Below are 14964 nucleotides of genomic sequence, written 5' to 3'. Positions count from 1 at the left end.
CACTGCTATGTCGACACTCTTATGAGCCCCATTTTATAGATGAGAAAACTAAGATATAGAGAGGTCAAGTAACTTATCCAAGGTCATAGAGCTAGTAAATGGAAAAGCTTCCCTTGCTAAAAAGATCTTATTTATCTATTCAACAAAAATTTATTGAGCTAAAGACCACTTAGAGATACAGAGGTGACAAGTTAGACCTGTGCCCTCACAAAGCTTATCTTCTGTATTTGTCACATTTCTCAATTATGTCATCTTTTTTTAGTACCATCTTGATTTAGGCCTCTATTACCCCTAACCAGGACTTTTGCAATAACTTTCTGTCTCATTCCTTTCTCCACACTTCCAGAGTAATTTTCCCAAATGCTGCCTGAATCATTTCTCTTCAATGTTTAAATGCCTTGGTTTGTACTTGAGACCACCCAGGGATAGCTCTAAGCAATGCTTTTAACTTTACTTCCCATTATATTGGTGGTTCTTAACCCATTATTACCACCCATTGTGGGGTGTATAGCAAGCAATTTTTGAATAAAAACTATAAGTTAGCAAATTACTTTCTTTAAAAATTAAAGCAGATTGGAGATTATCTGTTGTAAATTCATTCCTATTTGCACTCTGATGTGTTCTTGGAAGTGAGAGAGGGAGAAGGGTTGCTGGTAATTGTATGTGGCAGGCAGCCTATCTTATCTATGCTTTCGGGTGTGCCCACAGGAGTAGGTACAGTGGGCTGACGAGAAATGTCCTTTTTAAACTGTATTATGGCAGAAAAGATTCCCAACAACTAAAATCCAAGCTTTAGTTTGACTGGACACATTGTGTCTTTCCCCTTCTTGAGTTGTCCTTGCCTCATTTTCTACAGTCAAAATTCTACTTACTATTTCAAGCCTTATCTCAAATATTGCCCTTTCCCTTAATCCTTTCTTAGTCACTGCAGCTGATGTGAACACTCCTTTCGGAATTTCCTTTGCACTTTGTACTTTCTTTCTGATATTTGATCTATTTTTGTATTTGCAGTTGTCTTATCTTTTGTCCTACACTGAACTTCTTTATGACAATAGCAACCTCTTACTAATTTTAATGCTGCCTCAATGTATGACAAGCAACATGTTTTAATAAGTATGGAATGAATTCGATAAAGTCAGTATGTTTATCACAATCTTAGACTTTACCATGGAGAAAGAAAGGTGACAGGGAAGTTTAAGCTGGTATTCTTACAAGAGTGCGGAAATGTAGACATTTAAAGGAGATTTTAGTCCCTAGCTATTTTTGTGATTTCATACAAGTACTTAACTTCTCTAAAATGTGAGGGCTGATACTTTATATGATGGGTAAGACCTTTCTAATGCTCATAAATGGGATTCTATATGTGGACGAAAAAGTGGGTCTATGTAAGGTAATCTCACAGGGCGATCTGATCATAAATTCCTAACCAGGCAAGTCATGGTGGGTAGTCACACCCCAGGCATGTGATTTCCTTAGTAAAAGGTTTATCTTTGCCTTAAGCAAGACCTGTCCATTGTTTTTGTGCATCTAGGTTAACAGGTTAACACACCTTTGAAATGCCCCCTTGCAGGCCCCTCTTTCTAAATCATGACCACATCCTCAAGAGAGAACGCAGTCCTAACTATCCTTTAATCCAATCCCTTCCTCCTTTCTCCTACCTTCATGTAACCTCCTTACATTCCCTTCTTAATCTCAAATGCATAATTTGTTGGCATAATGTTGTTCATAATATTTTCTTATAATCCTTTTAATATCTGTAAAGTTGGTAGTTGTGTCCTGTCTTTCATTCCTGATTTTGGTCATTCATGTCTTCTCTTTTTCTTGGTCAGTAGAGCTAAATATTTATTAGTTTTGTTGATTTTTTTCAAAGAAATAAAATATTTTGGTTTCACTAATTTTTCTCTATATTTTTTGTTTTGTTTTTTATTTCATTGATTTCCATTCTGATTTTTATTATTTCTTTCCAGACAAGAGTGCCACCTCCCCCGATCCCCTTCCCGGTTTTAACCTGGAATTTAGCAGCTTTTCATGAATAAACACTTCTCTTTTTGTTGTTGGCCTTTGGTTTATTTCTGGAATTCTGAAAAGGTAGTTTTGGACAATTTTGTCCAGTTTTGTAGTATTTTTGGAGAGAAAATTTGCTGACTTCTTTACTCTGCCACAGCTGCAAGTTTCCCATAGTACTTTTAGATATAAGATTTTGACCTATATAGATGAAAAATGCTAGGTATAACATGTGAACTTGTCACTGCTTTTAACTTTCATAGTGGAAGTAGATAAATGTTTCTTTTTCAAGGGCAAGTAACAATAGGTCTTTATTCCAGCAACTAGAAGATGCCAAGGGCCTGTTTTAAAAAGCACATTGCTTCCCTTGAAAAATAATCTGGGAAAAATATTTATGCTCCTATGCTTTGGATAGATGATTGTAGAATACCTTTTGAACCTAGCTTAAAAATTGTAGCATATCTGTATTTATACCTATAGATATAGATATATGTGTGTGTGTGTGTGTGTGTGTGTGTGTGTGTATGTGGCTAGAAGTATTTTTGTAAACTCCACAAAATGTTTACAATGAAAAAACTTTGAGGTGCCATGAACTTTCAGATACATTTTAGATGAAAATGTGTTAAATGGTTGCTATGTATTGCATGTATACCATTTTTTCCACTTGCTGTATAGAATGATTTTAGTAGTTATTTGTCTAGTAATGATATTTACTATTAATAATATTCGTTATAATCGAGATAATGAAAAATAAAAAATAAGCATTGCTAATTACCTGAACATTTTAATAAAACTTGCTAAATAAGTTATTCTTTTAAGAGGATTATTTCTCTCCTTTTAAACAAACACACTCTATTATTTAGATTTTTGAAACTTAGGGATTCAAGAAAATTAGCATTCTATCTTTCTCATGGTGGGTTAAGATGAAAACTCTTTATTCCTGGAAAGTGTTTATTTAGAAAATATTTTGAGGTGACTTGCCAAGTAAGTAATATTTTGGATGACCATAATATCTACATTCTAAGTTATATAATATTTAAGGCAGTCATTAAAAAAAAAAACCAAAACCAACAAAGTTAACTGTCATGTCATATTATTAGCTACAGCATTATTTAGGACTATTTATTGCTTATTAATTCATATCTCATAGTATTAAACTGCAACTAAAGAACAAGAAATCTTACTGATGACCCAGATCTAAACATCTCTGTGTTAGAAAATTATCTCAAATATATGTTGAACTGTTGCTTGGTATATAAAGGTGACCATCTTTCTTTGATGTCTTTATGAATTCAATTTTCACTTTTTAGGAGTCTCTGTGTGATATAAAGTTATATATGAAAAAGCAACTAAACTAAATAGAACTTAGTACTGCTGTATTATTATTATTATTATTATCAGTCATAGTTGCAGTAGTAGCAGCAGCAGTAGCAGTAAGTGGGATTGTTTTACTTTCAAAATAAGTTAAGTATAATATAACTGATGATGATTATTCTTCCAAAAGAAGGCCATGGACTACCATTAAGTAAATTTAGTGTCAATTTATTTGATGAAAAAAAAGTAGAACCTTTTACTTATGGTGCATTTCAGGTTCCACCTTTATAATGCAGTATTAAAACTGTCTGGAAGAATTTCCCAGGTCTTTCTGGGAGTAAAAATAGTCTTCTTTTATAATATAGCTTAATTTTTCAGAATCCGACCAGTGCTGGAAGTTATACCCTCAGAGGACATTATACATAATAAGGCTTGCCCACAGCAGAGGTTCTCAGCACAAGGCGACTTGTGATAGGAAGTGCTAACGTGAAATTCTCCATCAGTTCTTTACATCTATTACTTTCAATTCAACTCACATTTTTAAATACATAATTTGCATGAAGAATTTTAGAACCCAGGTAAAGAGGTCTTTTTTTTTTTTTTGTATATACATCAAATCTCCTCAATATTTATGGATGTGAACAACTTGAGAATTGAAAGTTGAAATAAACTCCTAAACTTTGATTCATTTAGTCCTTGGTTAAAAATATAAACTATTGTCACAGTGGTGTTTGAAAGATCCAGAGAAGATAAAATCAAGTACTTTGCATTTTCAATGTGTTGTAGGTTTGGATAAGCCTTGGACAACATTTATATTCCAGAAATTTCTTGAGCACATGAACTAAGAAACCAAACAGGTGGGAAAAGGTCTTATTTAAAATGTCAAAGGCTCTGCTTTTGTTGTATTTTCTTTAAAACAGAAGAAATTTGTCCTTAGTTATAAGTTTAATGTTAATTACATTGGGCTATTTGTTCAAAATTAAGATAAAGTTCCTTATATCTTCTCCCTGGAATATAATCGTCTACAGGTTACATTTAGTTAATAAGTTATATTTGTTGTAGGATATGAAGTTTATTCTATTAAATTGTAAATGTACTGTGTTCATCAGATTCATCATTATATAAATTATGTAAGCTCTTCTGACATAGAAAAATCTGAGTCCTGTCTGTTTTTCCTTGCTAGCTTCCTGTGAGCATCTAACTTTAAAAATATTAAACCACGACTCTGATACAATATGTCATGAGCAAGGCCAAAGATATAGTCAATGAGGGAGTCAAGATGATAACACAAGCTCAAAAGAAGACATAAGAAACCATTATGGAAAAAGAATATCAGAATAAGTTTACAGAATTAGGCCCCAAACCCAAAACCTAAAAACCAAAACAAAACTGGTTAATGTCCTACAGGGCAATAAAACTGACACCTTTGGGATTGTTTTTTAAACCATACAAAAATCATTTGCAACTTGTCAATGCCCTACAAATTAATACTGGTATTAGTTTCCTGCTGCCATAACAAATTACCACAAACTTGGTGGCTTAAAACAACACTGATTTATTATCTTATAGTTCTGGAGGTCAGATTCCAAAATGAGTCACATAGGCTGAAACCAAAGTGTCCTGGGTTAAAATCAAAGTGTGAGAAGGGCTGTATTCCTTCTGAGCACTCTAGGGGAGAATTCATTTCAGTCTTTTCCAGCTTCTAGAGACTGCCTACCTCAAGAACGAACTTTTCAGAATCTGAACCCTAATAAATGGCAGATACATAAAGTTCCATTTCCCTAGAGCAGTACTATCCAATACAACTCTCTGGGATGATGGATATGGTCTCTGTTGTGCAGTTCAATATTGTCTTTGCTAGCCACATGTGGTTATTGAGTACTTGAAAGGTAGCTGGGCAACCTAGAGAACTGAATTTTTTATTTCATTAATTAAAATTAAAATTTAAATAGCCACATTGGACAGGGCAGCCCTAGAACATCAGATTACTCTTTAAAGGATTTATTAGTGCTGGAGTACAGCATTGAAAGAGCATAGAGTATTTTTTCCCCTTTTCAAGTTTTGGAAAATTTTTCTTAACATGTGAAAGTGAAATAGAGACTCCAACAGATTAAAATCCAATAACAATGTGAAGCCTGACTTCTTTGTCAAAGAACTATAGCTTCCTCCTTTTTATCTTCCTTACATCTCCTGGCTCATGGGTATCTGAGTTACATAGCATAGGTTTCATAAATACTTTCTTTTTGAATAGAGCACATTAATTTGCCCTTGCTTAGTCAAACATATGTAAGTATCAGTTTGAGATACACTCTGTGCCAAAGGATGTACACAATACAGTCCCTGACATTATCAGTGGGCCAGTAGTCTAGAAAGAGAGAACACACATGTTAATAAATAGACGATGTGATAGAAGAACCAGGTACAACAGGGGTATGAGGGAGGAAAGGTCACTTCTACACTAAAACTATATTTATTAGCCTCAAAAGAAGGTTTACTGGCATAATGGGTTGAATAATGTCCCCCCAAATTCATGTCTACCTGGAACCTCAGAATGTGGCTTTGTTTGGAAATAGGGTCTTTATAGATATAATTAGTTAAGATGAGGTCATACTGGATTGGTGGGCCCTAAATCCAATGGCTGGTGTTTTTATAAGAGAAAGGAGAGGAAGGGTTGGACACAGATAGGCAGGGAAGAAAGCCATGTGCTGATGGAGGCAGAGATTGGAATGATGCAGCTACAAGCCAAGGAACACCAGGGAACCACTGGAAGAGGCAAGGAGGGATTCTTCCCTAGAGCCCATAGCCCTGCCAACATCTTGATTTCAGACTTCTAGCCTCCAGAATAAATATTTAAGCCACTCACTTTATGGGTATTTGTTACGGCTACTCTAGGAAACTAATGCAATTGGCGATAGTGAGTAGCCCACAGAATTGAGGACAGAGCTAAAGAAGCAGGCCATGAGATGCACAGGGACAGGGGCACCTCTCGGATCTCAGCAGCAGAGCTGGGGGACTTAGTCTCCACGGCCTGGCCATCCGGGGGATCTGCCCCAGTGGCCTTTTAACCTAGTGTACCTTACTCAAAAGTCTAACTCTCAGTAAGGACTGAACATACCCTTTGCCTTTTCTAGCAGCCCTCCTGGAACATGTGGAGTGAAGGACAGGCAACTTCTCAAAGGAAAAGACCCCATGCAGATAAAAACAATAGGTGGCCGCTACACAAATGTTAGTACAATGCTTTAGGGAAGAAGAAACTGTCCCGTTGAATGCCCAGTGAGGATGGGGAGTTACAGATATTGAGAAAGATTATCCTGGCAGCTATGTGCAGAACAGTCTGGAGCAAGACAGCTGGTGGCACCATTTAAATGTGAAGTTAAGGGAGGATGGGGGTGTCTGTCCTGCTGTGGTGCCAAGGAAAGAAAACTTTTGTTTTGCACTCAGTGAAATCTTAATATTAACTCATTCAATGTTGTGCAAGGAGACTGGAAAATGCCTTATATTCTCCAGTGATTTCCGCCTAATTTTTTTACTTTGTTTTAGCATCTTGAATCAAAAAGCACATCTTGCTATTGTCTGTCCAATGTTATGAGACTGATCAAGAGTTAATTTTCACTGTTTCAGGTGGTAATGCTGGGAGCAGGTTTGTTTTTTCCTCTACAGGAGAGAAACCCAGGCTCAGAAGGCAAGGCCCGGAAGGCAAGAGTATAAACGCCTCCTGTGCTTGCAAGACCTGGGCCGGGGGCAGTGGGGATGGGGGAAGAAATAGGAAAGATCCACAGAGCTGAGATGAATTTTAAGGGTCCTAGTTCCTCACTATTATGGGCACCAGGGTACTGCTGAGGTGTGGAAGGGAGTGGAATGGTCTAGACCAAAAGAGAGGGAACGGCATTTTGCTCAGTGGGTCTAGGTGGTGTAACAGGCAGGAACCAGGTGCTTGTCCTGTCACCTTAGACTTCTCCTAACACTTACTATCCCAACATTTGGCCTTTGTGTCCCATCCTATATGTGGGACCAGCCAAGAGTAGCTCTAACCTTGACACGAGTGGCTGGGCATTCTAAGATCAGCTGTTCCTGAAGGAAAAAAAAAAAAGAAAAAGAAAAAGTAGCTAATAAAAGTTTTTATACGCTGTGTTTATGTGAAGATTGGCTGGATGGGGGTGGTCTGAGAGTAAGTCTTTGCACTGTATACCTTTTCATATTTTTGAACCATGTGAATGTATTAATTACTAAAAAAATTCAGTAAGTTTCATCTTTTACAATGCTTATATTGAGCCCAAATAACTGTTTTAAAGTATATGGCTTTAAATATGTCTTTTAAAAAAGTATTTTCATATCCATGCCATCCAGATTTTAGCGTACCAACTCACACAAATAATTTTCATTAAGATATATCTATTTTTAATGTTTTATAATTCTCAAAGATGACAGTGGAGAATAAATGCCCAGTAGCCATCTTTAGCCCTAATAAACCAAATTAAAAAAAATACAAATTATATTCGCCATCATTTAAAATGATACAAATGATAAAACACTTTTCTCACATTCATATTAGATTACACAATTAAGGATTTTATTTTTAAGAGCAAAACCATTTGTTTAAAATTACTTTGAACTTATTTCACCCCAGCTACTCCCACTAAGTTGCCCAGCTCTTCTGCTCATGTATGTAAAAATCTTGCGTAATTTTTGTCCTGTCCATGACCCTTCTGCTCCTGTCTCCTTTCTCTCTGTGCTCCTGTACCACTTCTTCCCTTGGACTCCTGTGCGTAGGAGAGCCTCCAAAGTCAGCAGACTGGGCCTTGAACAGCTATATCCCAGTTCCTTCAATCAGACAGATTCAGTGCCTCCTGTGACCTTCTGCTTCCTCCTGGCTTTCCATGCCTGATCTTTACTTTCTCTCACCAATCACCAAGGGCTCAGCTCAGCCTCTCCTCCTTCATTTTCTTCAGAGTCCACCAAGAGGACTGCTTGGTGAAACTGATCATGTGAATTCTGGCTGGTAGAGTGTCAGTTTACCTCCTGACTTTCTGGTCAAATAAGGCCTAATTCATAAACTGATTTCTCTTTTTCTGAAGGAGCTCAGAGAAATGGAATTTAGTGGATCTTATATGTTTCCAACTACAACATATGCGTGATTATGTTGTAGAATTCTCTTGCTCCATGTTACCCTCTTCAATATATGGGAAAATGAACAAGAAGTATTTCTGAAATTCTGATCCCAGCTCAGATGTTTTTCATGAATAAATTTAAAAAATAAAAGGGTTCATGAAAATACATTGAAAATGTTTTTACGCTGTTTTCTCCCTCCAAATTCCAAAGGAATGTCAACCAGTTGAATAGCTGATCTACATGAGGAAAGTGCCACTCCTTTGCGGTCAAATGTACATACGCAGACCCATAGCTAATCCACAGTAAAAACCAAACCAAACAAAACCTTGTAGAACTCTTGTGGTGTCCACAGCTGTGGCCACTGAATCAAACACATTCCTGGGAAAAGCAATCACATGTTCATCTACTGAGAATTGTCTTTCATTCTAGGATTGTAACTGGTATTACCAGTCCAGTTGCATGGATATGCAAAGGAAAAAATTGCTTTTATAGCAATATTTACATGATATCTTCAGAAAACATATCAGTTTTAAATGTGATTGCTGTGACTATTGCAGTGGTTTGTCTCTAGGCTGGTGGCCTCTAGGCTAGAAAGTCTAAGTAAGTAATTTGCAGATAATAATTCATCTTGTTAATGTAATCAGACTTGAATAATGTTTCTAAATTGTGTGTCATTTTTTTTCCCAACAGCATAAGAATATCAGTGTAGAGTCCAGTTAGGATCAAAAAGCTTATCTTTTCACTTGTGAAAAATTGAAACACCTGGAAAAAAAGAAAAGAGAATAATTATAAAATGTGCAAATCCCTCAACTTTTATGTGTGAGAACAACAAATAGCTGACAATTGGATTGGTAAGCTTTACTGATATGAATAAGTATGTTTAGTTACTTATTTATTCACCCTTGGCTTCCATATCTTCATTTTTAAAATGAAAAGCTGGATGAGATCAGAGGTTTTTACACATTTTTTAGCTGTGGTTTAAAATGTTATGGGGAACATATATGTATGATTTTGGTATAGTATAAATTTAATAAGGTCAACGTTTAACACTTGTTTATAAAGCAAATACAAGTACTTTGAAGAATGCAAAAATTTGAAATTGCAGGTAAAGGATGACAGCTAAAGATTCAGAATGCAATTTATATCTGCATTTTGTTTTAATTGCTCTACATGGAGAGGATTCTGCACACAGAATAGTTGTATGTGGTAAAGTGGCAAGAGTTTTTTTTGTTTTGTTTTGTTTTTGTTTTTTAAAATTGTCTTGCAGTCTGAAGCAGTCTTTATTTTAAAGTCTGTACAAAACTTGACAACCCGGTTCACTCATTGGTGTTTGCTAATTTGTTAAGATTTGGTATTTAGCACATCTGTGTGTGTATGTGTGTTTGTGTGTTTAGCTATCTTTCAGTGAGTAATAGTGTCAGACATAATGCTATATGCTTCACATACCTTGTTTTATGTAGGAAATATAATGGATTTGCCATCATATTCACATTTATTACTCAGAAAGAGAGAGGTAGAGAGAGAAAATAATTGAAGAATTCAAAAATTCTACCCGCCATACTTGGGTGTATGTTTTAAAATACGATTTTAAACATTGCCTATTTTTATTTTTGTTGTTAATTGTGAAAGGAGAAACAAAAATCTCATCAATTATTTAATTTGATTCAGTAAAACCATCAGTGCAACTTCTCTGACAAAGCACAACAGAATTAAACATACATATTTTAATATTTGTGGGTTGTTTTAGACATTTAATTGGAAAATTAGAATTTGATTAAAAAAAACCTGTTTTCTCTAAATCTGTGATGTAGTTCTCTTGGGTTTCTTTAATGTTGCCCATTAAGTATGCAGAAAAGCAGAAGTTTGATTTTCTAACAATGAAAATGTGTTTCTTTTATCAGCATATATTTCCCAGGTCCTTTCAGGGTTGACTCGCCAAAGTTTTCAGGGCTCTGTGTTTCGTGTTCAGCAGCAGTACAAAACTGTAGCAATTGAACTCAATGAATACAAATAGGTAACTCCCTCAAATAGCGCTAGTTAATTATAAATGTAGTAATCAACAGATTTTATTGTGATGTTTTGCACTCAAGTTGTGGTTCTCAAAAGAATCAGGGAGTAGGATCTTTAAAATATCTTAATCCACAGCATTCTTATTTTAAATTTTATTTTATTATTTATTTAAAAAAATTTTATTTTATTTTATTTTATCTTATTTTATTTTTACACCTACAGCACCCAGTCTTCCTTGGTGGTCTCCCATCCAAGTACTAACCAGGCCCGACCCTGCTTAGCTTCCGAGATCAGATGGGATCGGGTGTGTTCAGGGTGGCATGGCTGTAGTAAAATATTTTTATTTTAAAATAAAAAGAAAAACTGCTATGTTGGGTTAAACACCCTGACTTTACTCTGTCAGCATCAAAGCCATGTTTGTTTATTGTTACAGGATTAAAATATTGGATAAGATTTAAAAATGAAACTTGATTTACATACTTGCACAGTCCTAAATTTCCATAGAACACAGTTGGAAAGTCACTGGACTGGATGATTTTTTTTCTTTCTGAGTAATTATCTTTCAGCTTATTGATCTTACCTTTTAAGGAAATGACGGCAGTGTTATGCTATAGGGATAGACCAAGGTTTAAATGTCTTAGGGTCATCTCTTGGAATCTAAGAAAGAAAGAAAATCCAATACTTAATATCAGAATACCATTGTGTTACCAAACTCAAGGGATTCATTTTGCCTGCATGCATCAAAGCCAAAGGAGACACAGACAAGAGTTTGCAGCAAAGAAAGTAATGGTTTATTTAAGGAAATGGCACCAAGCCTGAAGACACAGGTGAGCTAGTGCTCAAAGACCTGGCTCCCCGATGGCCTATAGGGGATAGGTTATATAGGGGAAAACTTGTTAGCTAAGGGAGCTGGGGTTGTGGTCTCTGTTGATTGGTCAGGGTTAGGGTAGGAGGCAGTTGATCATTGCATCAGGTCCTGCTGTCAGTCATGGATCATGTCTGGTTTCAAGGGGATGCCAGTAGGGTCATTCAGCCTTCATGGGAGCTGCAAGGTGTTAACTTTAGTTTGACCGAAACTGTTTCTGTAGTCAACAGACCTGTAGCTTTGTTCCTAAGACTGTTTCATGCTGACCTAAGGGCTTAATGACTAAGGAAGTGATCTGGCAGGATGCAGAAGGATAAGGAAAGAAAACAAGCAAGTGAGCCCAAGGTCAGTTTGAATCAAGGAGAAAGAGAAGAGAAAGAGTCATTTTAAAGAAGTGAAGATTTGCACAGTCGCAAAGAAGATAGGTAACTAATTGAAGTACCTTCTTACTTAGCAATATTAAGTGTAGCAGAAATCATAATACTGATCCACTGCCTCTTCAGAGTTGTCACTAAAAAGAAATGGTACAGTCCCATTCCCCAGGAAGATCCTGCCTCCTTCCATCAGAAGATTTTTCCAAAACCTACAGATTTGATATAATTTTCCTGATGAAATGCTGCAGGATCTTCCCGGGGAATGGGACTGTACCATTTCTTTTCAGTGACAACTCTGAAGAGGCAGTGGATCAGTATTATGATTTCCGCTACACTTAATATTGCTAAGTAAGAGGGTATTTCAATTAGTTACCTATCTTCTTTGCTTCCAAGATGTGAATCTCAAAGGGAATTATATGTACTATGAAGACATTTGCAGGGGTCGGGGGAGATAGCAAAGGGAAGTGGTTAGGCTGAGAGTTGCTTGCTTTGGAACCTATGGACCTGAACTCCTGTGCAGTGATTTCAGAACAGCTCTGTCTACACCTTTAGCCAAATGAGTTGAGTTGTACAGTAGTACCCTTGCTAGTTAAACCCCAGGCTCATTTAACTATGCTGGGCTACGAGCCCCCAAGAATTCAACTTGTCGATCATTAGTTCTTGTAGTCCTCAACTCCTGTCTCCTGTGCTGGGAATTCTTCCCCTTAGGTTTAGCCAGAAAGCAGAACATACATTCCTCGCCTCTACTGTTGTCATGTTTTTGTATAAAGAATTGACTTTTAGTTACAAAGGTGTTAAAAACACAAACTTCACATAACAGAAAGTCATAAAGATTCTCAAAAGCTTTTTTCCTAATATTTGTTTCACAAAAACAAGATCTCCAAATAAACAAAAACAACAACCCAACTCCTGTCAGGATACCTTTACCCTCCTAATCTGTATTGGAATGTAAATAGGGGGCTAGGTTTGCCCTTCTCACAGGGCCTTCCCTAATTCTCCATTTAGCTCCTGTGTTGGGAGTTGCCTGGCTATTTTACTTAGAATCAGCCTGTTCTACCTGGACTGGGCTGGACACTGGACAAAGCTCCTCCGTCTAGTCTGAGGTAGATTCAGGTCAGCTCTTCTGACAAATGTGATGGGAATTTTTAGCCTCTTTTAAAACCTACTTCCTATTCTTTTCACAAGATCTAGGTTCCTGGAGTACTCTTCTGCTTTGGGACTCAAATCAATACTCCTTATCTTGCTACAGAGGCTTTCTTGGCTCTCACCTACTCTCTAGCTCTTGAGTGAGGACATCACTTCTTTTTTGGTCTCAAAGATCCAGACCTGGGACTTGAGCTGCTCTTCATTGGCCTTTGGTGATCTTCTTTTTTTCTTCTCCCTTGCTTAGTGCCATAAACCCCTTCCTCTCTCCTTCTCTTTCTCTCCGGTTAGTTCTTGATAGCTGTAACGATGGCAATATATTCACTATGGCTGTCAGGACTGATTCCACTTTTAGTTAAATTTCAGCTTCTGAGATATGTCTATGCCCAGTCTCATTGGTGTCAAGGCCTAGGTCAGTGGTAGTTGCCATCAATTCGGGATTATTCAACATCAATTTTGTGCAATAAAGGATTAACTCAGCAGGCCTGCGGTGTGCAAGCCCTGAACATTCTAAAGAAAAGTTCAGCCCTTGACCAGCTCCTGGGAGATAACACCTAAGCCTTTGAAATACTCTGCCTGAAAAGAGTGTCATTGTTTATCTGAGGTCTTGGGCCATATGGTATTTTTGACCTCTTAAAAGGGTTGGACACTGAGTAACTAAGGTTAGCTATGCAGGTCATAACCTTTGCCTATGTGACTTAGTCCTAATAAGAACTCTGACACCAAAGCTCAGGAGAGCTCCCTGATTGGTTATATACTTTGTGCGTTTTCTCACATATCGTTGCTGGGGGAATTAAGTGCTATCGGTGTGACTCCAGTGGGAGAAGACAACTGGAAGCGTACACCTGGTCTCTCCTGGACTCTGTCCTATGTGCCTTTTTCCTTCGTTGATGTTAATTTGTATGCTTTCACTGTAATAAACCATAACCATGCATATAACAGTTTTCTAAGTTCTGGAAGTCCATCTAGTTGAATATTGAAATCCGAAGGTACTTTTGGGGACTTTTAATCAATCATCATCATCATCAATGTATATCGACCACTTCCTATGTGTGACAACTGCTATATGCTTTTCATGTGTTAAATTATTCAAATCTTTCAACAGTCCTGTAAAGTAATTAGTATTATTCTCTCCACACACCTCTCCCCTCATTTTATAGATAAGGACACTGAGTGATCAGAGAGGTTAAACACATCTTTAAAGGTAGAGCTGGGATTGCAACCCAGGTTCCTCTGATTCCAGGGCCATGTCTTAACTGAGTTAAAACAGTGTATTATTTCTCCTCCCGACCAGATAAGATGGCTGCCTTTTTTCTGTTTCACATACTGCATTGCTCATTCTCTCTCTTAATCTGAGGAATGCCTCCAGCTTTGCCCTCTTCCTTTTTATGTGCTTCCTTTCTCCTGATTCCCTCAGCTAAAGGGAGTAAAGGAGGTCCAGAGACCAGGTAGAAGAATTTTTAGATACAAAAATATGCATTTAATAACAGTATTGGATAATCCTCCTTTAGTAGTAAGAACGGCCACTGTGTGAAGTGCCACCAAGCATTAAAGAGCACAGATTTAGTCCCTGCATCCTGAGACAAAGCATGTTCAATGTGGAACCAGTTTCACAGCCTGTTTTAGTGCCAATAAACCTCTTCTAAAACTGCGTAAGGGGTAGGTAAAGAAGAAGTACACGCCTGTCTGAGTATGTGTGCGCTGTGTGTTTGTATGTGTGTGCATGCATGTATCTCATTGGAACAGGATGATAGGCTCAGGATTCTGGGGAAGGCACTATGAACGCCTCCACTCTGTGTTGTTTCCTGAGTCCTGTAGCTTGGTCCTGTGTGTTCCATCTCACAGAGTCCATGTGACTGGGTGTGTTTGTGCAGCTTCGAGGCTCTGCCAATTACCCGTGGCATAGCTTTTAGCAGAACAGGCAGGAGACTGCATGTTTTTACGTGTTGTAGGGGTAAGTTCCAGAATCATAGAAAATAGAATGCAGTCTCGTAGGACTGGCAGTACATCTCTCCCAGGTCAGGGAAATGCAAGGATATGGGGTTGAAGACTAGCATTTTGGAAGGAACCATTTGAGACTAGTGTAGGTAAACCAGGCTGCCTGCAGCACAGGAAATGTTTACATGCCTCTCCTCCTACATCTGG

At 37.3% G+C, this 14964-nt stretch overlaps 1 protein-coding gene and 1 non-coding gene across 2 annotated transcripts in view; both read right to left on the bottom strand.

Annotated features, from left to right (window-relative positions):
• Positions 1-7818: 7818 nt before the first annotated feature.
• LOC102895358 (aldehyde oxidase 2) overlaps positions 7819-14964 on the bottom strand; it is a 78141-nt gene continuing 70995 nt past the window's right edge. The window contains exons 35-36 of the mRNA XM_006921332.3: positions 11018-11094; positions 7819-9189 (exon numbers count right to left, since the gene is read on the bottom strand). Coding sequence (XP_006921394.1) covers positions 11041-11094 — 54 coding nt within the window. The 3' untranslated portion in view covers positions 7819-9189; positions 11018-11040. The remainder of the gene's footprint in view (positions 9190-11017; positions 11095-14964) is intronic.
• On the bottom strand, positions 10651-10769 carry LOC112470465. The gene has a single exon (XR_003043017.1). It is a non-coding gene; the product is annotated as a 5S ribosomal RNA (ribosomal RNA).

This window comes from Pteropus alecto, unplaced genomic scaffold (assembly GCF_000325575.1).
Source record: "Pteropus alecto unplaced genomic scaffold, ASM32557v1 scaffold3, whole genome shotgun sequence".
NCBI lineage: Eukaryota > Metazoa > Chordata > Mammalia > Chiroptera > Pteropodidae > Pteropus > Pteropus alecto.
This window is presented reverse-complemented; position numbering and strand designations above follow the sequence as displayed.